Source organism: Pteropus medius, unplaced genomic scaffold, assembly GCF_902729225.1.
Source record: "Pteropus medius unplaced genomic scaffold, Ma_sr-lr_union100, whole genome shotgun sequence".
Lineage (NCBI taxonomy): Eukaryota > Metazoa > Chordata > Mammalia > Chiroptera > Pteropodidae > Pteropus > Pteropus medius.
Genome location: NW_024347788.1, coordinates 10299241 through 10321629, shown reverse-complemented (window position 1 = coordinate 10321629; position 22389 = coordinate 10299241). Strand labels below are relative to the sequence as shown.

The window sequence follows — 22389 nt, the reverse complement described above, 5'->3', positions numbered from 1 at the left end:
GTGATCGCTGCAAGGGCAAGAGGTGGAAAAAGTCACACTATTTAAAAAAAAAAACAACCGTGGAAAAAGAAAGAAGCGATAGTCATGGAGAAAAGTGAGATCGCACAGAAACTTGGAAAAAAACGAGGCTTTATGAGCTGAACAGAACTCTGTGCTCACTACCTGCGGAGCTGTAGTTGGCAGGCGCTGGCTGACGGAGGTTTGTGTTGCTTTTCTGGCTGGGGCCGCATTGTGATGTTAATGTGCTGTTGGCTAAGTGTTAAGTGCTCTGAATAGAAAGTGTACTGCAGCACGGAAAATCCGGGCCCCTGGTTCTTATTTGACCATCCAGGTCTTTGCAGACGTCAGACTTCACACTTAGGTTCTACGAAACGATTAGTATTGTGGCAGATATTTCCAGCACTGGGTCAAAATGAATAGCATTTCCGCTAAGGCCATCAGGGCGCCTCGGTCCAGGCCGAGGCTGAGGCACGTTGGCCCATGCAGAGCCAGACGGCACAGCCCCCAGGCGGTCCCTCCGTGCGTTTATCTGTTCTCCATTCCCGATGGCTTCTCCCCAGAGGTCATTCCACTAACGTGGCTCTTCAGATATTTCAATTGTCTTGTACGGGGTGAGGCCCAAACCCTAGGGTGCTCAGGTTGAAATGACCTAATGATCGATGCATTCATTATTCAATTTTTTTTAAATTTAAGAATAAGCGAGTCATCATTATTTTCTCCTTTTTAGGAGGCGCCACCTCCCTAAATCCCTAAGACCTCCTACAGACCGTCTTCTTCGCGATCCGTTGCCTCCTGCCAGCTGATTTCAGCTAGGTACCGGATGCGAACGCAGCATCGAACTGATGTACACTAATTTGTGATTTACTCACGACCCCTTAAAGGTTGCAGAGTCTTTAGGATTGCAAAAATAAATTGCTGCTTTAATTGCAAATGAGCCTGCAGCTGCAAATAATCTCACACCTCCTCCGAGCAGCCACCTGTGTTACCACCTTCCCAAGCTGGTTTCCAGCGTCAGATTCTTTCCTCATGTCCACTCCCATGTGCACGTATTTCCAACAAGTGTCCATACGACTCTTTTTCACGATGTCTTTTATAGCAGTGACACAGGAATTGGGTTAAAATACCACATTTTTAAGCCCATGTGGTAACCACAAGGTTTATAAATCTAATAAAGAAAATCCATGTAAAAAATATAAAAGCTCGTGAGTCATAAGATTCTAACTGAGCCATTTACTTCCCAGGCACAAATTAGTCAGCTAGAGTTATTTAAACTCATTAGGTCACTAACGTGTCATCTGGGCAACCACTTCGGATTCCGGAATATTCTCTGAGCCCTATTTCGGCATACAGTATGTCAACAAAAGGACGTCCAGCCTAAGAAAAAGTCGTATAAGAGTTTATCTGAGCCAAACTGATGACAACTGCCGAGAAGCGAAATCTCAAAGGACAGAGAAAATGCTCCGAAAATGGCCACTTTGCAGCTCATTTTATACATTAGAATCAGAGGAGACATAGGATGGTCACGTGACCTCCACTGGGGTGGATGGAGGGGGCGGGAGAATGCAAAGCAGAGAGACACACCTCTCTTTTACCTTGGCGGCTGCTCGGTAGTTAATAATGAACACCGACAGCATGCAGAGGCGGTATTTGGGGAGCAAGGTAACAGAGCGGGGTCCTGTGCTCTGGTGAGGCGGTTGTGCCTTGGAGGGGCGTGGAAAAGGAAGTTACTCTGACATTTCACAGGTGTGTGTGTTATCTTGGTTGTACAGAAACAATAGCCGATTTTAAAGGTAAAGACTGACCTTTGTCAGGGAAGCTACAGGCCTAGGACAGGACTGCCCACCATGACCTGCTTTTAGTTAGAAACTTTTACGTTCAGATCATCCTGTGTGGTGACTCCCAGTCTCTGGGTTTGTAGGGCCCGCCGTGCAGCGCCCCCTGAGCTTGTCAGGTTTAACTCGTGGCCCCCTTTTTGTCCACAAATATAATAGCGAAGTGGTATCAAATTCAGGGATTGTCAAACAATGCTTCCATCAAACATTGATTTCTACAACATCGTCTAAGGTTTAACCCTGCTAAAACTGGACAATGGCAGATTTCTTCCATTAAAAAGACTTTCTCATTTTTATGTTTGTCTCCAACTTGACAATATTGGTACTTAAGTATAGACAATAAAATGCTAGTTGACTCCAGCCTAAGGTCAGTTCATTCAAATTTGAACTATCTCTTCTAAAACCCACTAGGGAGAGGTTATTAACATAGAAGTCACCTAACCAGAGATCACAGCACAAGGGTCGTCAACACGAAGCCCTCAAATATTACTATCTTACCCTCAAATATTACTGTACTTACCCTAAGGCTTGATAATGAGCGTGACTCATGTTAGAGATCGTTTTTTAGTTGAGAAAATGCATGAAGTTCAACTAATGCGGTAGGATAGAAAGATGCGCATCAGCCCATGTGTCTTTGCACGAGTTGGGGATGTACTGGCCAGAATTTGGCTAGTACAAGGAACACTCTAGATATTTCAAGTAGGAAAGGATGTAGCCCAGGGATATCGAGTTTCAAAGACCTATTAGAAGGTCTGGGAAGGAGAAGGTCAGAGAAGAATTCAGGAATTCAGGAAGCGCAGCCATCAAAAGATGCTACTGCTGATTGATACTACTCTGCCCTTGGCGGGTGATGGTGAGGGCATGTGACTAGCAGCTCCCAAACCACATCTGCTGTCTGCAGAGAGGCGCATCCCTGGCCACAGCTGCCAACGGGGAACGCGGCCCATCCTTTTACCTTCTAAATCTCACTCCTCGTTTATAGCAGGGCCTTCTCATGGACAGAATATGAACCGGAATTCCTATTAGCCTTGAGCCCCACCTGGAGAGGGAGAATCTGAAAGAGCAGGCTTGATTTGCACTGCTAACCAGCAGTATCAGGCACAGGGTAGAAGAATCCGGCCAGCCCAGCATCCTTCTGAAGTGTCTAGAACGGCCCTCCCCTGTAGTACGATACGCGATGATGAAAACCGTCTGTATTTGTCCTATCCAACACGGCAGCCACTAGTGCTGTGAGCCTTCTGACCCGAAGCGTCCCCGATCCCGCCATCTGGGTATGTGATGCATTTATCGTGTGTGGAAAGTACTTGTTAGGATGACTGTGTGATGGAGAGGGGCGGAGGCTTTCACTGAGCTTGCAGAATCGGCTCCTGACTCCTTTTCGCGCCGGCTTGCTCGTAAACATTTGTCGTGTATTTGGCTGAATTCACTCGGAGACTTTGCTTTTGACTGAACATACAACCGTAGCAAGGGAGTGGGGAGGCCAGCGATGTTGACCTGCAGAACCTGATCGTTGCCACAGCCAGTTAGGCCGATCGGCTTGCAGCATCCGCTTCCCTCCCGGAAATGTTTCTCAGACCTTCAGATCTGCATCTTTGCCATTAGCAAACACGGGCAGATGACGGACACACACTACCTAAATATTGATATAAGCATTCATAGAAATTAGTTGCCTTCCACTAACAATTTTTTTTTTTAATGTGAGCCTATTTGAAAAAGGTACTTTTTAAATTCATACATGTAACACCAATTTCCTATATAAAAAATTGTTCCTGATTTGTCTGGTTGATTCTGCTTTTCACAGTGTCACAAAGACGGCCTAGTATTCTGCAGAAGAGCCCTGACTGCCAAGTGCCCCTCCACTTGGATCTCAGGCCCACTCCCTGCCTGCATGGTCCTTTGCGTGCTCCTCTCTGCTTAGTGTCCCCAAATGCCAGTATCCTATAGGACCGAAGCAGGTGCTTTTGTGAATACGTGACACATATTTTTCTGCCGTCCTGGAAAAAAAAATTAGCATTTTTCTCATTTGTTTGCCTCTCAGATAAAGAGAAAATTATGGTTTAAATGTTCCTGTTGTTCATTTTTCTTACACTTGAACATTTTCTGGTCTAACTGCCTTTCTGCATTTAAAAAAGTTCCTCCCAAGATCTCCAGAAGGGGTGTTACTTAATAATTTAAGAAGCACTAGGTATCGTGGAAACGATACCACGTTGTTTATTAAACATTCATGGCATTCAGTTTACACAAACTTCGGGGTCCTCATTAATTAACTCTGTTTACCTGACGGGAGATCACACTGGCTCGGAGTTGTCAAAATGTTATGAATTCTGTCGTAAGGGGGGAAGCCTGAGGAACCAGCCACTGGGGCCTTTGCTGAGTCCGCAAAGCCTCCTGTGACAGCTTTCGGGATTGTTCTCCAGCCTCGTTGTGGTTCATACTCATTCACGTAGCTGCGCACGGGGCCTCCTGGGATTAGCGATCGGCAATGTCCATGACTCTGCGTCGGCGTTCTCTCCGGTCACAGCCCCTCTGCATCAGGTGGTCATTTTACTGTTGACCAAGAGACAGATTGGAGGATGGGGCACCAGGCTGGGGGAGGTGCCAGTTCGTGGGGCTGACTCCACACGGCTCGGCATAGAGGTGCGGGCGGAGGTGGGAGCAGCTCCTCCTTAGAGGCCTGTGAGGAATCGGACTGTCTGTGTGGGTTACAACGACTGTGTGACCATGCATCACTGCGTGGAGCGGGAAGAGACCAGAGAGGGACTGAAAGGGACTCAGTCCAGAAATACTGACGGTCTCCTCTGGACACACCTGTCATTCCGCCTTCACATGACCGTCTTAACGGACTTCCTCATTTAAGGGGCTCCCTCATTTAGCGCCCCATAAGCCACAGTCCCTCAGATAGGGGTGGCGTTCTCGGCAGTCAGACTGCTGTGTTGGTCCTACTGGCCCAGCACCGTGGTGGGACTTACGGTGATGATACTGCTGTTTGAGGTGACGAGATGTGACTTTCAGATTAGCTTTCAGATTCACATGGTGAGCACTTCAGTCTCATTAGGCTTCTTGTGAAACTGATTGATTTAGTCTTTGATATAAAACTAAAGACTCACCAAGGGAAAGCTATCTGCTCGGAGTGTGCCTCGGTGGTAAGTCAGTGTCTATTAAAATAAAACTGTCAGTTTAATCATCAACTCTTTGGTCGTAATTGCGCGGAGGACTTAGACGACAATAAGCGCCTGTCTTCTAGTGTATTCTGAGCCGGGTGAATACTCGGTGACTTTCCTCTTCTCAATGGAGCGGTTTAACGGGCGGTGTGGGTCACAGGTTCAATCACTGAACGGCGCCGAAGTGCTTCTCTTTGCCCCTAGCAAAATTCAACAACGCCGAAACATTCTATTTTAATGCGTAAGTCGGAAAAACAATCTAGTGAACGAGGAAGCATAACCTCTTAGGCACTGTTGCTTGCTCTCGAATTACTGGCTTAGGTGGATTGACGGTGGAGTTGCCTGGCTTTTTACAAGAGTAATTATAAAGGCTTCTGGATTGTGTTTCCTAAACAGGATCTGCAAGGCTTTTAATGCTTCAAAAAGCAAAATGGGAACCAAACTGAACTCTCTCTCACAGTTTCTTTCTTTCCTTACCTTCCTTCCTTCTTTTTTTTTTTTTTTTTTTTTTTTTTTTTCCTTTTAAACAGAGTCGAAATTGTTCTTGGAATCAAACTAACCTTAGATGGCTAAAGGGAGCCGTGGCTGGTGCTTTCCAAAAAGCAACTGCCGTGCGCCTTTGGTATATTGCTCGTAGTGATCATCTCCCTCCCCACCTTTATCTAGGGATGCAGATGGGCACCTGTAAAGTCCTCTCGTCTTATCTCTTTGCAGGCTTGTTGATTGGTGCTGGCTGCGCTCTCTACCCCTTGGGCTGGGACAGCGAGGAAGTCCAGCAGACTTGTGGCTACATTTCCGGCCAGTTTGACCTGGGTAAGTTCTCTCCGTGGATGGCACTCCTTTTAGAGAAGAACCTATCTGATCTTTCACAGAAGCAAGAGGTGGAAACGGGATGGGGAGGGAAAACACGTGTGGGCATCACAGCCAGAGGTCATGTGCACCAACGCCCATACATTCCTCCATCCGGTTTAGTAAAGAGCTATTGATAATATACCGTTCGCCTGAACTTTGGGAAGTACAAAGAAAAGAAATGATCCTTGCTCAGCAGAGTGTATGTTTACCGATTCATTCATTCAAAATCATAGATTTAGTACTCATTGCATGCGCTAAAAATAGAACTGTCTATGGCATTCAAAGTCTATCTGAGAAGATGATAAAGCAAACAAAAGCATCAGGGAAATGACAGTAAGGGCTGAGGACTCTAAAGCAATTTCACTCCAGGGCAACAGATAACTTCCTGAAAGGGAGAAGGATTGAGCTGGGTTTTGAAGAAAGTGATGCTTGGCGGTTATTAGGGAGTAGAAGCACCTTGCGGGTAGGGACTATGTACAGCAAAGGCACAAAGGAGGATGGGAAAAGCTCCCCGGAAGACCCCGGAGACTCAGGACGCAGGAGAGGCGTGATCGGAAGAGATGGAGATGCACATGCTGGAGAAAGGCTCGTGAAGTTTTCCGCATACCGATCAAAAATTGTCAGATCGTTCAGCTACAGCGTATCCTTCTTAGCAGCAATCCATAAAGCTGTTTTTGCATACTCTACATGGTTTTCGCCGTTAGAGCTGACGAGATAGCATTTCTCTCGGTTGGTAAACCTACCTTTACTTAACCACTTCCTCATTTCTTTCCAGCTGGGTGTTTAGTCTACTCCAGTTTGTGTTATTTAAAGACATATTATGTATAATGCGTAGATTAATGATTATAAATCTTTTCCTTATCGAATTACTTTCTTAGGATACTTTTCTAGAATTGGTGTTACAAGATCGAAGACTGAACCCATAAAGTACTTATTGCCACATGATAGCAAATATATTTCCTAACATATGGATAGACAGATTAAGTTTGTGGCGGTGCACAGTGAATTACTAACTTAAGCATCCACTTTTCACATTAACTATTTCACTCTTAGAAGAAAAATGTTGCCATTAGAACTGGTCTAAAGGCAATATTACTGTATCCCAAATCATTTCAATAGACTTTTATGTTGGAACTTCTATGAAAAGTTTTTTTCTTCTATTAGATTCTGAGAAAAGAGGACAGATACAATACCGTATCAAAAGTTTGTGAATTTTAAAATGAAACAGTTTTTGTTCAACTCAATGGATGAAGAACACCCTGCTTCCCTCAAGATAGTACTGGCTCTTTTGGTAGAGAAAATGGTGCTCTAAGAGTCACCTAATGTGCATGATGGAAAATAAGAGATTTCTCTCTGCACATCCCCCCGATCCCCTGCTCCTTATGATGAAGCCTTCCTAAGTCTGCGTTGCTTCGTGCTCGCCATCAATGAGCAGAAGGGGGAAATGCTGGCATAAAGTTGGCCATCAATGTTCTGTTTTGTTTTGTTTTTGTTTTTTTGGAAAGCATACTGTGTCCAGGGGAGATGTTATAACGTAGTGCTTGGCGTTAATCTTTCTGTGGTGTTTGAGGCATTCTTGGCTGGTTCCTACAGGCCTCAACTTGATTAGAAGACTGTTCTTGCTGATCTCTTATCACTGTGTGTCGCTGTACTAATTAGCAGGTTATAATGAAACTCAGATCTTGTTATTTGCAATTTTCAATATTGCACCCCAGTGTTCTTCTCAGCATTGTGGATTAAAAATCTGAACGTAAGACTTAAACTTGAAAAACAAAACAAAACAAATGAACAAAAAAAACCCACTTGCCTCTTTACTAGTGGTAATAATTTCTTACGTCATTAAGCTCACTGAAGCCATTTGAGCAATTTAAAAACTATAGTGTCTTTTTAATTTTTGCCTTTTTATTTTTAAATTTCTCTTCGATTGCATGATGAGAGAAAAGAAAGAAACTGGCATCACATACGGATAAAATGAGTTCTAGATCCCCTGAATAAGTACTTTGGGTGTATCGCGTTTGATTCCTCTTGGTTACTATTATTTTTACTTCTATTATTGGTTACTATTCTTGGTTACTGCTATTATTGTTCTTTCCTTTCAAGAGAAGGCCTAACGAGAAACTGGCATAGAGATCTCACTGTCCCTCTCCCACTGAGCGAATGGACGTTTTCCATCCTTAGAAAGCTGTTCTCGGTCCCCTGAGCACTGGTGAAGGCTACAATTCAGTGAATGAGTGAAGTTGCAGATCAAGGAGCAAACTTGGGAGGGACCCTAGGCTGGGGTTGGGAGCCACAGCACCATGTGACAGTGAGCACTGGCAGTGAGGACGGCCTTGGTGGCATCCTCCCTGCTGGCCGCGGCCACTTCTGAGAATCGAGCTTTTTGCTGCATCCTCCGAAGGAGACAGTGCGAGGGCTCATCCTCCTCCCACAGGCTGCGATGCTCGTGTCCTCAGGGTTCATGCCCGTATTTTCAGCTTTGTTCTGTTTGAACTGTTCAGCTCTGCAGTTACAGCGTGGAAGACACTTCATGTATCAATGGGCGCGACCGTGTCCCGATAAAACTTTATTTACAAAAACAGGCAGTGGGGCTGTAGTTTGAGGTCTCCCGATTTCACCCAAAGCATACCCCTGACCTGCTAGAACTGTCGTCGTCACAGATGTGCCACTGACTGATCCGTCCAGCCCCGAGGGAAGTGGGTCGGGACCCAGTTCAGTCCAAGTACTGAGCGGCCTCGTTTAACTATTCCAACGTCCTCTGTATAAAACCGCCATTTCCTTGTCGTGCAGTACCGCAAAAGAAGGTGACAGCACTGTAAATTAGCCCCGGTCACCTCACTCCTCGACATCAGCAGGGGACGCGAGGGCCAAAGCTCCTTCGGGCCCGTGAGATGGGAAGACGTGCTCCCAGAGGCTTCTGAGGAAGGAGAGGTCACATGCCTAGGGAAGAGGCACCCGAAGCCATGCTCACCCTCCCTCTGGCGAGCATCTCTGACCAGGTGGAGTGGCAGGAGGGAGCAGCCCGGGGGCAGTCGCCGCTGAAACAGGCCTTCCCGGGGGCACGTCCCAGTGTGGCAAGGAGGGTGGCCGCAGAGAGGGCAGGGAGAGGAGGCAGGAGGGAGGCCGCGGGGCCCCCTGCAGGGGCCTGCCATCTCTTCAGCGGGTTCGAGTTCCACACAGCAGCCATGAAAGTAATACTTAGTTTAGAGAGGGCAGGTGGGGCCTCCACAGAAATCACATTGACACTGAATCCAGAGATGTACGTATTAGTTAGACAAGGCCCCGTCTTTTTATGAAAAACTTCATGTCTGTGGTTGTCATGTCATATGGTAGGAGTCTACCTGAATGTATTTTTTAAAATGCCTCCTTTCTTTAGAAAGGAGAGTTGGGAGAATTTTTATTTTACCTCCCTTGAAAACAGTTTTATAAGGCTATCGATGATTTCTTGAGCATTTTAATATTTTACTAAGTGGAGAGCTTTGAAACAATTTTCCAAAAAAATACCCACTTTTCCAAATCAGAGATTGTTACTCTGCTTACCTTTGGTTCACACTTATTTCTGAAGAACCAGGAGCGAGTTTGAAAACACACATTTCTAAAACAGGGAAACAAGAGTCCAATCAGGCTGCATAATGATTCCTAAATTCCCAGCTGAAATCATGTAGCTTGCTTTGATGGTAGCTTTCAACCTTTAGCATTAGAATCAGAGGTAGAAATTTTGAGAATGTGGATTTTTAGTTTCTGTGCCCCAGAAATTATGATTCTTTCATTTACATTTTAAACACATACCTCTGGTGATTCAGGTGTGAGTGGCCCGTGACTATACTTTGAAAACGCTGCCTTAATTTGTATAGAAAATGTATTTTTTGTACTTTGCTAGAACCTAGTTGAGCAAACATTCATTTTGTTTTATGTAAATTAGGATCTTCTAGGTTACAAAACTAACTCCAACTGCCTTAAGCAAACAGAGAGGGCATTTAAGATCTCTTACTTATTATAGGAAGGCCAGAGCTACAGTGAGCTGCAGACTTGGCTGATTTAGGAGCTCGAAGATGTCATCCAACTCAGAGTCGGCTTCATCCTGAAGCCAGTTCTTCCTAGGTCATAAGGTGGCTGCATTTGGCACCTGTGGCCCTAAGCATCGTCATTCATGTCAAACAGGACAGGGTGAGCTTCCCCCTTCATTAATGGAATAACGAAGTTGAGTCAACTTTGCTATGTGTCCCCTCTTGAATAAATAACTGCTGCCAGGACACACTCGTACTGATTGGCTTCTTATCATCCAGCTTGGATGTATTCGGAGTTTTATAGAACCAGATGTCACTGAGGAGTAGTGGCACTCGTAAGTATAAGATGAAGCAGAGAGAGGGAAAGGCGTGTCAGTCTGTCTCTTGCTGGGCTTCAGGGCCCTACATGGCTTCCATCACCAAGTCCATCGTGTGGTCAGCGATGGCTTCTGCTACGTATGTGTTAACAATGGTGATTTTAGTTCTTACTTTGTAAGAGAACAAAACAGTACCAGTGATGAGAATAATACGTAGTATATAGCGCAGCATCGTCACATAATAAAAGCCTAATAGATGATTGCTACTATTATTCATGGTATTTGTGCAGGACTGTTTTTAATGAATCTCTGCTGATCATTGTTTATTATTCCTTTTCCATATTTATTTATTATTCATATTCTGTAACTGGAGGTTTAGACTGACAAATTAAACATAAGGCCTTTATGATCACATTGTCCCATTGATTTAATTCATGCCTCAGAGATATTTTCATCCACCAAAGGCTTTTCTAATTATATCCTTATGATCAAAAGCAGTGTTTCAATTAATTTCTCTTGCTAATTTGCCAAGTGAATTTGAGTAATTATTGCTTTCCTTTCGCTACTTAATTTGATTAAGAAGCCATTGTGTTTCCTGTTATTGAAATGACGCTCTTGGCTTCTCAAGAACAGCCCCAGAAGCTCTGAAAACCCAGGACCTCTCCGTAATGGTCTCTCAGACTTTGCATCCTGCGAAGGAATCCCTTCTCCTCGGCCTGAACGGTGACCCCATCTTCTTTCATTCACTCTCCTCTCAAGTCTAATTGCACTTGAGAAAAACCGATTTGCAAGTTATGGGGAGGTCAGTGGGCAAAAACAGGAACCAAAATAGAAAATGTATACCGTTGAACAGAACAGAAAGAATTTCTAATTCAGGGAGGTTCCCCCTGCCCCTAAAATTTGAAACCCATGGAACACATTCTCAGATTTGCGTATGGTCCTCATACAGCCAGTCATTGTCCCTCACGTCCTCCTCCACGTGGCTGGTGCTGGATGAGACTTACAAGGCCGAGCCACGTTTCCCCATCGGGGTTCACTCTGACGTATCTCCTTAGACACAGCGCTGTTCCGAGCTCTTTGAGATGCGCGTCTGCTCTTTCCCAGAGAAGAAATCCCTGCTCTCTCTGACTGCCTGGCTGTGGACCTTAACTACTAATGCCACGGCTCGAGGACACCCGTCCTTGAGAAGGGACATGTCTGCATTTTATACTCTGACTCTATGTCCTGGTCACCTCTGTGGAGAAAGTAAGGCAAACACAGAAGGTGGGGAAATCTTTTAAGAATTTCTTGCCTCCATTTTTTGTTGTCCCCAGAGCTCCATACACTGAGGCATATTGCGTGTCACTTCCAGTAGGAGACTAACGGAAACACGCGAAGGAGCTGGAAAAACAGCCCGGCCACGCTTTCTTCCCTCGGCCATTTTGCTCCCACGTTTTTTGCCACCAACAGAGTTTGGCGTCCTTCTGTCCTCTTTCCAGACCCATGAGGGATCATTTCGACTACGTGAAAGATTTGAATTAAAGCCTTCGTGTGTTTTAGGTCAAAAGTTTAAAATCTGTTTCCTTTTTACTAGAGATACCTTTGTTCAGTGACTTTACAACAGAACAAATGGAATTGGTCCCACGATGCATTGGTTTGGTTCATGATTTTAATGCCTATGCAAACAAGATGGTCTGACGATGAAGACGCACGAAGAAATTTATTCAAGAGAAGAAGGACCTGTTGACCTTTTGTCCATGGGATTTAAGAGTACGAAAGTGTCCCCCCTACACTAAACCTTTCACTTTCCTGCAGCAAAAACGGGTGAAATCTAATATGCCTGATTCTTCTCTCCACGAACTTTGCATTTGTATCTTACCATTGTTGAAAATTTTAAATATCACAGATGAAAGTTATTCTGACTTCATCAATGAAGTCAGTCGGCTTCTTATATCTGGACTCAGGCACTTGTGGCCACAAGGCTGGGAACTCAGCAGTGACCTCATGAGGAAAGAAGTAAGCTGGGAACAGGTGGAGTTCAGGTTCAAATGCAGAACACAGGAAGGTCCAGCACACAGGTTTGTGCTGAATGGCATCAGCCGGAGGGCAAGACTCTCCGAGTTGCTGGGTTCTGTGCTGTGCTTGACAGAGAAACTCTGTTCTCTGTGCTGGGCGCTGTGGCAAGGTCTTTGGGGAGGAATGAGGATGGCACAGTGCCTCCTGCCAAACCGTGAAACAGCTGAGGGTTCACAGACAGACAGCAGCCCGAGACAGGAGCTGGAGTGTGGCTGTGACCCAGAGCCCTTCACCATCTCTGCTCAGATCATGTCAGGGTCAAAAGCACCAGCTGGGGCACATCCATGGCCTGTTCTCACCCAGGAAGAATCAGTCATCTGAATTCAGCAAGCAAGTGTATTGGGTCCCCCGTCCCACATCTTCCAGAGATGATGGGGTTGCCAAGACAGTGCCAGGTTGGTTCCATTGGCTCAGGAATTAGGAGTGCCAAGTCTGCAAGACGGGGCCTGTGATCACTAGCACCATGCAAGGTGGGCACGGGTCCATGGAATCTTCTAGGAAGACTGGTGAATTCAAAGGAATAAAATATACTTTATTTCTTCTTGCCATATAAGTTCTAACAAAGGCAAGTACTATCTAACAAATGGGAAAAATACATTTGATATGGATATTCCTAACACGTTATCTGAGCCCAAGAAAAAGCTATGGAATCAGTTTGACTCAAATTCAAGTTCACGCTTCACCATTTATTTGAAATACCCAGAAAGCTAATTATTTTGCATGAATCTCAATTTCTTCATCTTCGAAATCAGAATAATGTTGAGAAAGGACAAATAGATTCGCTTCTCTAAATTCCTGAAAGTATGATAGGCAAAATGAAATGCTACTTCTAAACTGTTTAGCACCTGACTCACAGTCTATACATGACAGCTATTGTATAATTATTCATTTTAGATCTTTATTCTCACCACAAGTAGTGTCTGGCACTCACTCATGCCACAAATGTCTATTGATTTTCTGCTGTGGTTCAGGCATCGTACTGAGCACCGGGATGCGGAAGTGAAGGGGGCAGATACAGTGACACATAGGCTCTGAAACGTTAATAGAACAAAGGAATGAAAAGGCAGAGATTAAACTATAGCATCCTCCAAAGATGAACCAATCACCGGAATTTCATTGTTATTTATAGTAAGACTGTGTTCTTTACACCTTTTCCTCTGTCTCTATTACTAACAAAAGCTCCACTAAAAACTAACTTTGAGTCGCCCTGAAAATTCAGCCACACCTCTCCCACCCCAGCTCCTGGCCCGGGAATGTGGCCACGGCATCTTTTTCCAGTGACTTGGCAGGTGGTGTGGTTCGTTGCTGTCTGTCCCATTAACCGCTGTTTTAGCTGTCAAGGATACTATTCCCCATTGTTGAAAGGAGCAATTTGCCAACCACGTTACCTTGGAGTCCTGTGTGACTGTGCGTTATAAGGAGCAAAAGAGAAAGTTTCAACAGATTTATTTCTCTTATTTCCTGAAAGGATCACAGGCAATACTTACCCTCTGGTAAAAGGTGTTCTGTTTGAATTATAATGACAAGCATTTATTGCCATGACAGGGGAAGAATGGCCCCATATTTCCTGGTTTCATTTAGTTCCATTACTACTCATACACTACTACACTGTTTAAAACACATAAACTTAAAATCTGCTCTTTTCTAATAGCCTAATGTACTCAAAATGCCTTTTTTTCTACTATTATTATGAAACTCAACGCTAATTTCTTATTACTGAGCACGTAGGTTTAACAATGTAATCATGCTCAGAGAGGAAAAAAAATCTACTTTTCTTTTTCCTTTGGAGAAGTTCAAGGTACAATATTAAATCTGCAATTTAAAAATCCATAGTCTCTCATAGAACTCTAGATGTTTTGTTTTTACATTTATAACTTCATGTAGAACATCCCTCATACCTGGCTAATTTCATTCAACTGAATTTCTGCACAGCATACGTGTAAAATATTGTGAAAAAACAAAGCACGACTGAGTATATTTAAAGATTTAATTGACTTTATTAAGCAATTCATGAATCAGGCAGCATCCCACCCAGCAACTAGAAGGGCGCTTGGAGGGGTTATACAAAATGGAAGGTTTTTATAGGAAAGAAGGCGGGGCAAGGGAGCTATTAACAAAAGAAAATAAAGAATTTTTTTTTGTAGAGCAGGACATCTTTTGGAGAAAAGGGAATGGCAAGGGTTTTTATCATGCAGGTTGCCTCTTCTTTCTACGGGAGTGGAAAGGGCCCTACCTTCCTGGTGTTTGACCAGAAGTTTCCAGACTGGTTGATTAAGATTACGTTTCTGGGAGAGGTCGAAACTGCAATTAGATCAGGCATTAAATCTGGGTTTGGTATCACAAGTTTTTAGCACGTGCGACACCATTTGGGGTCTGTGATTTTTTTCTTTAACAATATACAAGGGATGGTTCACAATTATGCAGCTGTTGTGTGTGATACTCGAGAGTCAGGCCTCACTAGAACATACGCTTCATGAGACCAACGACCCCATCCGTCTTGCTCACTGCTGGCTCTCCGGCTCCTGGAACATTACAACATATAGAGCTGCTGCTCAAGGTGTGTTGATGGATGCTGAATCCCTCATGTTTCTGTCCCCCAGTAAAGACAAAAGTTCTGAAGAGGAAGTTTTCAGGCTTCAAGTCCTCAAATTCTGGAGGTGGTCACACCCAACCCCATCTCTCGGTCACACCCAAAGTGCATCTATCTCTTATTTGAGCAACACTTTAACGAAATCCAAATCCGCCTACGTCTCTCCATTACATTTTGCTTCCTACCTCCTTAGTGCAAGTCCACTCTTCCCTGGCCTCCCACATTCATGCTTGCTCAGCTCCTGCTCATCTGCCAGGTGTCAGCATAGATGTCACTTGTAATTTAAGGCTCCGACCATAACATACCAGGTACTTTTTGATTCGCTGTTTTAGCATCCTGAAATTTTTTCTTCAACGCACATATTGCAATTATCATTAGATAATTATCTAAGTAATTATTGTTTAATACTTCCTTGGCTAGACAATAGCTCCTTGATAGCAAAAACTGTATCCATCTTGTTCTCAAGTAGATCCCCAACACCCCGTGATTCCTAGTTGGGGTAGTCACTTAATAAATATTTGTTGAATTAATGAATGAATTGAGGGAAAGGGATGGAGGAAGAGTGGAAGAAATTAAAGAATCAAGAATTAGGGGTTGAATGACTTATGCCTCTTTAGATTTGCCTAAATCTGTAGACATATCTTGATCTTACTAAGCTGATCTTGACCATTTCTTGCAAATATGTTTGTGTGTGTGTGTGTGTGTGTGTGTGTGTGCGTGTGTAATGTAAGCTTTTGTATATCATTTTGAGGCTACTTTGATGGGCTGACTATATTTCTATATAATCCAAAATACCAGAATAAATCCATATTATGCCACCTTTCAATTAATAATTATTTATTTTACGAATTACTTAGTAAGTAAAAGTCTTCTTGTCTGAAATAGAGGAATATTTCTTTAAATCACACTGAGCATTAGTTGCTCATCTTGGTTCTTAGCCAGTAGCTGAATTTAAACCACAAAATATATGAATCACGGTTATAAACTTGTGTGGCAATATTTTGTGACATCCTTAACATTTTCTTCTGCTAGGGTATATTTTGAAGTACCTTCATTTCAAGTTTTCTTCCTTCTCATTTCCATCTGATAGACAGTTGGTCTGATGAACTGACTACACGTTTTTTGGTTCAAACGAGAAAGTCTCCAGAAACATAACAATCATTAAAAACGACACATAGACACTTAAGACCAGGAGTTGGATTTGCCCCAGGAAGAGGGTCGTACAGGGAGAGCGTGAGACAGCTGGTGCCCGAGGCTCTGTTGTCACTCTGGGTGTCTCTAAGGATAGCAGCGCTTGCATCAGCAGGTGAGTGGGATCGTTAAGCCTCTGGCACATGGAGAAACTTAGACCTTATTATTTAAAAAAGCAAGAAAGACTTTGCTTTTGCTCTTGTCTTAAATTGGGTTCCCCAGAGCAGATCCTGAGATGAGCGTTCATGTTCGAGTCATCAAGGAAGTATGTTGAGGGGAAAGCAGCAAGGCAGTGGGAGCGCCAGGTAGAAAGGGAGTAAACACCTAGAAAGGGTGTACTTCCCAGTCAGGACCCAGCCTGGACCCAGCCTCAGCTGGGACTCCCTGGAGCTCTGCAACGTTCATTGCACTCCAGAGTTTGCCCCACCTGGGGAAAAGAAAGCAAACTTGCGGCTTCTGCACCATCCATCATTGGCCACAGGTCACGCTGGGGCTACATCAGCTCTCTGAGAGTCAGGACAAAGTGTTTCTGTCACAGTGTCCTCTGATGAGGTTTGTATGTAGGTATGAGCTATTAGGAGCAAAGCACAAATAGAAGCTGAGGGATGAGAACCCAGAACCAGCAAAGGGACCCAAAGGAATTGGGTAGCACATTATACCATCTGCTACAGTTCCCCTGACTGCTAAAATCCTCTAATTGTTTAAACTGCTGCTATTCTGTAGATGCTCTCAGAAAAAAATAGCACGCTCTCTCTCCTCGGTCCTCTGACGGTCAGCTAGCTCCTCAGTAGCGTCTTCTTCTATCTTTATTGAATATATGTGGCTACTGTCACATACACTATTTTCAAATAATTAGCCTCACCAGCAACTTTTTTTCAAGTAAGTGTCCAATAATTAATAAAGAAATATGTACTCCACTTTTTATGTTAGATCATGGGACTGTGTGTAGGTCAATACCTTGTTATGAATGAACGATTGATTGTGTTCTGTGTTATGAGCCATGTGCTTCATGGACTGACGGCAAATTTTGCTGACTTTTTGACAAGTTCTAAACCACTTGCCAACTCTTAGCTACCTATTAATTCTCCCTCCTAGATGTATTTAATCCAGCTAAAGAATAATTCAAAATGGAGATTATTCCCAAGACTCACTGTCACATCAGCCTGTGGTTATCAGCAAATCCGGTCCATGAAGGGGACTCCGTTATCCTTGACAAATATTTACCCTATCTGTCCTTATTAATGGGGGTCATCGTTCCAGTGAGACCAGCCCCAAGGTGCCGGTGGGATCTTCCATGTTCTGCCATCCTGTTAAATTTAACACACTCCCCATGAGGCCATAAATGCATGAGTTGGTTTGGGAACTTCTCTCCAAAAGTTCGGTGCCAAAATAGGACGAGAGTTACTCTTAAAATAAAACCCCAGATTTACTCTGTTTTTCAGGGACTGGCTGTCTGCCTACTTTTCTGGCTTTCTATTTTTCTTTTTCCTTGCCTTTCATTCAACATTTATTTATTGAGGGCCTACTATGAGCCAGGCCCTTTTGCAGGAGTGCAGTAGGGAACAAAGTATACAATGGGCTCCCCTAATTGAGACTGAAATCAAACACACACACACACACATAAACCATGATAAGTGCGCCAAACCATGATAAGTGCGCCATAGGCAATGAAGTGGTTTCTCTCTTCTCCTCCATTGATCTATTTGTCTATTCTTTCACCAACAACTAGCGATTTACAGTAAGTCTTAAAGTCAGATAATGTCGATCCTCTAACCTTTTTTTTTTTTTTATCTCCTTCAATACTATGTTGGCTTTTCTGGGTCTTTTGCCTCTCCATATAAACTTTAGAAACAATTTGTCAATATCCACAAAGTAATTTGCTGAGATTTCGATTGGGATTTTACTGAATCTATAGATCAGTTTGATAGGAACTGACATCTTGACAATATTGAGTCTTCTTATCCATGGACATGGGCTATCTCTCAATTTATTTAGTTCGTTGATTTTTGTTCATCAGGGTTTGTAGTTTTCCTCATATAGGCTCTGTATACATTTTGTTAGATTTATTCCTAATTATTTTATTTTTAGGTGCCAATGTAAATGGTGTGTTTTTTTTAGTTTTAACTTCACTTGTTCATTGCTGGTATATAGGAAGTAATTGAATTTTATGTATTACCTTTGCATCCTACAACCTTTCTATAATTACTAATTAGTTCCAGGAGTATTTCATGGCTTCTTTCACATTTTCTTCATGTCATCTACAAAGACAGCTTTATTTCTTCCTTTCCAATCTGTATATCTTTTATTTTCTTTTCCTGCCTTATTGCATTAACTAGGACTTCCAGTTGATGTTGAAAAGGAGTAGTGAGAGTTTCTCATCATGAAGTACGATATTAGCTATTGTATTTTCATAGATATTCTTTATCAAGTTAAGCAAGTTTCCTTCTATTTCTAGTTTACTGAGAATTTTTATCACGAGTGGGTGATGGACTTAAATACTTTTCTGAATCTATTAATATGATCATGTAGTTTTTCTTTTTTAGTCTTTCGATATGATGGATTATATTAATTGATTTTCAAATGTTGAACCTGCCTTTTATGCCTGGGATTAATATCATGCGGTCAAGGTGTATAACTCTTTCCATACATTGTTGGATTCGATTGGCCACTATTTTATTGAAAGTTTTTGCATCTAAGTTCATGAGAGATATTTGTCTGTAGTTTTGTTTTTTTGTAATGTCTTTGTCTGGTTTTGGTGTTAGGGTAATTCTGGCCTCATAGAATATTATTAATTTCTACTCTATTTCTTCTTATTTTTTGTTCTGCTTACTTTGAGTTTAATTTGCTTTTCTTTTTGTAGGTTTCTAAGGTGAAAACTAAGATTATCAACATTAGATCTTTCTTCTTCTCTAATATATGCATTCAATGCTATAAATTTTCCTCTAACCCCTGTTTTTGTTATATCACACACATTTTGATAAGTTGCATTATTTTTATTTAGTTCAAAATATTCTAAAATTTATCTTGAGATTTCTTGAGTGTTATTTAAAAGGATGTTGTTTAATCTCCACAACTTTGGGGATTTTCCAGTCATTTTTCTGTTATTGATTTCTAGTTTAATACTATGTTGTCCATGAGCAGACATTGCATGATTTCTATTTTTTTAATTGTGTTAAAGTCTGTTCTATGATCCATAATCTTGGTGGATGTTTCGTCTATCTGGAGAAGAATGTGTTCTGCAATGTTGGAAGTAGTCTATAGATGTAAATTATATTCAGCTGATTAGTGGTGTTGTCCTGCAGGTCTTGTCTGCCTGCAGAATCTGTCCTTTTCCGTTAGAGGCGTGTTGAAGTCTCCAGCTCTGATAACGGATTGATCTACTTCTCCCTGGAGTCTGTCCGTTTTTGCCTTTTGTAGTTTGATGCTCTATTGTTAGGCAAACACACATTAAGGGTTATTGTGTCTTCTCGGAGAATTGATTCCTTTATCAATATTAATGCCCTTCATTATCCCTTATAAGTTCTTGCTTTGAAATCTGCTGTCTCTGAAATTAATATAGCTATGCCTAATTTTTTTTTTTTACTAATTATATTTTCAGTCTTGTGGGTGTGTTATTATTACTACTAATACTAGGCCAACTCTGAGAGATGAGGATCTCTCTGGATCCTTGTCATTATGTTCTTATTGATAGGATGCATTAACTTAAAGGTGAGTGTTGATCCCAGGAGAGTCAGGGAGGTTTTCCTCTCCACTTCAATCAGCGTGAGCCACTTAGCATTTCCCTGTAAATAGCAGTATTCACTTTAGCATTAGCTTTCGAATGGGTCATCTTCTTCCAGTGGCCCTTTTATGGGACTGTATTATGAATTTTTCCTATGGTAACTCATTATGCATATGAGTTTGGGTGATTGAAATCGGAATTAATACCTTTATCTCTTCTATGCCGATTGCTCTCATCCTCCCTTTTCTTCGCTCCGGCCGTGGCATTAGAAGCGGGAGGCATAGATCATGATGTCTTCCCGCAATGCGCACGACCATTGTGGCTTTCTTCAGTCTCGATATCGCCTTCAGCCCATGTTTTGATTTCATTTGACCGCGCACACCACCTTTATCAGGGCATTTCGGTTCCGCTTCCATACATCCGGGACACGCACACTGGAAGAAATAACGGAGTCTCCTGCAAAGTCATCCTGATCTGTCTGTGCTGCTTTCTGTCCCCCTCTGTGTCCCTAGGTAAGTGTGAGATCGGCTGGGCCTACTACTGCACAGGAGCGGGTGCCGCCACTGCCATCCTGCTGTGCACGTGGCTGGCTTGCTTCTCCGGCAAGAAACAGAAGCAGTACCCATACTGAGATGGAGCCACCGGGAATAAACAGAGGAGGAGATGGGCTGAAGGGGCTTGGAGGTACCGAAGCGTCCAGCTGCTTTCAAAAGGTGGAATAGTGGTTCTAGTCCATACGATGCTAATGAGATGAAACCCAATGGAATCAGAAACATTACATTATGTAGAAGGGATGTGCAAGATTTGGAAAAGAGATGAAGAGCATGGAATGATAGAGGAAAATGGACCAAAGGCTAAAAATATCGCAGGGGTGTTAGGTGTTTCTATTCCACGGAGTATTGTTAATGTAGAATTCATTCACACCCGAAACAAATCTGTATATGCAAATGAGGGTTTTTGTTTTGTTTTTAAGATAAAGACTCGGAGAATCAAAAGGGCTAGCAGAGACAGTGTTCTGTTGGGAAGCAGGGTAACCCGCAGATGCTCCCTACAGATCATGGCGCTTCTGAAAGCACACGAGCACATAGAGACGCACGCGTCCTCACACCTGCCACGCTCACACATTAAGTCGTCACAAAGACTGAGCGAGAGGCCTGGCGGTGCATCACTCCTCGGTTTTCCTTTTATTATACTTTTAAAATACAGTATTATCACTTTATAGAGCATACATTAACCCTAATAAACGGACCAATAAGCCACTCTATCAGTATTTTGTATACCCTGCATAAGGTCTTTATGCCTCAATATGTTTTCATCGTTTATGCAGACCTTAGCGTCAAGCCTTTGTATTTCAATATTGTTCAAAAATATGGTATACTTCTCTGAGTAGCTTCTGCTATGATATTCTTATGAAGTAAAGGGGCATATTTCTGTCCATTTTCCAGTCATTAGATCTTATTTTCTTTTGTCTGTTATTGGACTGTGCTGTATCACATTTATTTCAATATTCATTTTGTAAAAAACAAAAAGTGCTATTTTGTTTGTATTTGAAAGCTCTGTGAATAAATTCTCTTTGATCAATAAATGAGTCATAGTATTAATTAAGTTATTGGGTCTGCTTTTTTAATTTCATAAATATAGCCTTTCAACTCCAGCGGTCCTATACATTTTTTCCTTTTTCTTTTAAGGCCCCCTGTTAATTCACTGGATAACCATCCAGCCAGGTATTATTCACAGGTTATTAAAGGTCAGTAAGGTATACTTCCTGCTTTCAACTTAAATTCTTTGCAACCAGATCTAACTTCCTGTTCATTGTACTTTAGTCACAACCAAATTCTTATGAGAGGAGAATTGCATGTCTATTTGGGATTAAGTTTGAGAATATGGGCCACATTCAGACATGGTTTAGGACAATGAGAGCCAGGCCACAGTTCAGGAGGGGTCGGGGGCACCAGCCTCCTGGATGATGGCAGTCCTCACAGGCTGCCAGTGACTTGCTGCTCCCTCACTTTCTATGCCTGCTGTATTTCATTGGTATTTCTGTGCCAAGGGCAAGTTCACACCTCTCTCTTTCAGGGATCTAGGCCATTTGGGAAAGATCATTTCACACTCCTGACCTCAGCATCAAGCCTGGGCTAAAAAGAAAGACTTCAAGCCTTTCAGAACCTCCTGACAGAGCCAACTCTTTCAGGAGCAAAGACTGCATACTGGATAATGGATAGGTTCTTTTATTAGGTAATGCTGGGTTATTGCATCAAATCCTTAAAACTTCAGTTTCGATTAGTTTCTAAATTATATACTTCTCATATCTAGAAATTGAGCATTCTGCCTATTTATCCGTGTACCTATATTTTCTGTTCTATCTACATATTTATCAATCAATTTGAGCATCTGAATATCACGCTTGCTTCTGGTCCTTTAACCATCCAGGGTGAGGACTTGCGCTGCCCCGAAAGAAAAATACAAGAATCTGGCCGATAAAATCCTGGACTTTCCGAGGCTTTGTTGCCATGGGAAAAGTCACTCTCCTTGCAAACGCTCAATTCGTCACGTGCTGAATGTTTTTTATTGTGTCTCGTCCCCTGAGCAGGGGCTTCCCCACCCTGTGGTTCCCTGCAGAAGGAAGATGGTGCTTTGCTTCCTCAATGAGCCCATCGTTTCCATGT

At 42.8% G+C, this 22389-nt stretch overlaps 1 protein-coding gene across 1 annotated transcript in view; it reads left to right on the top strand.

The window, feature by feature from the left end:
* The window catches only part of LHFPL6 (LHFPL tetraspan subfamily member 6), a 194795-nt gene extending 173467 nt beyond the window's left edge, over nucleotides 1-21328 (top strand). The window contains exons 3-4 of the mRNA XM_039877253.1: nucleotides 5708-5806; nucleotides 20236-21328. Coding sequence (XP_039733187.1) covers nucleotides 5708-5806; nucleotides 20236-20354 — 218 coding nt within the window. The 3' untranslated portion in view covers nucleotides 20355-21328. The remainder of the gene's footprint in view (nucleotides 1-5707; nucleotides 5807-20235) is intronic.
* Nucleotides 21329-22389: the final 1061 nt, after the last annotated feature.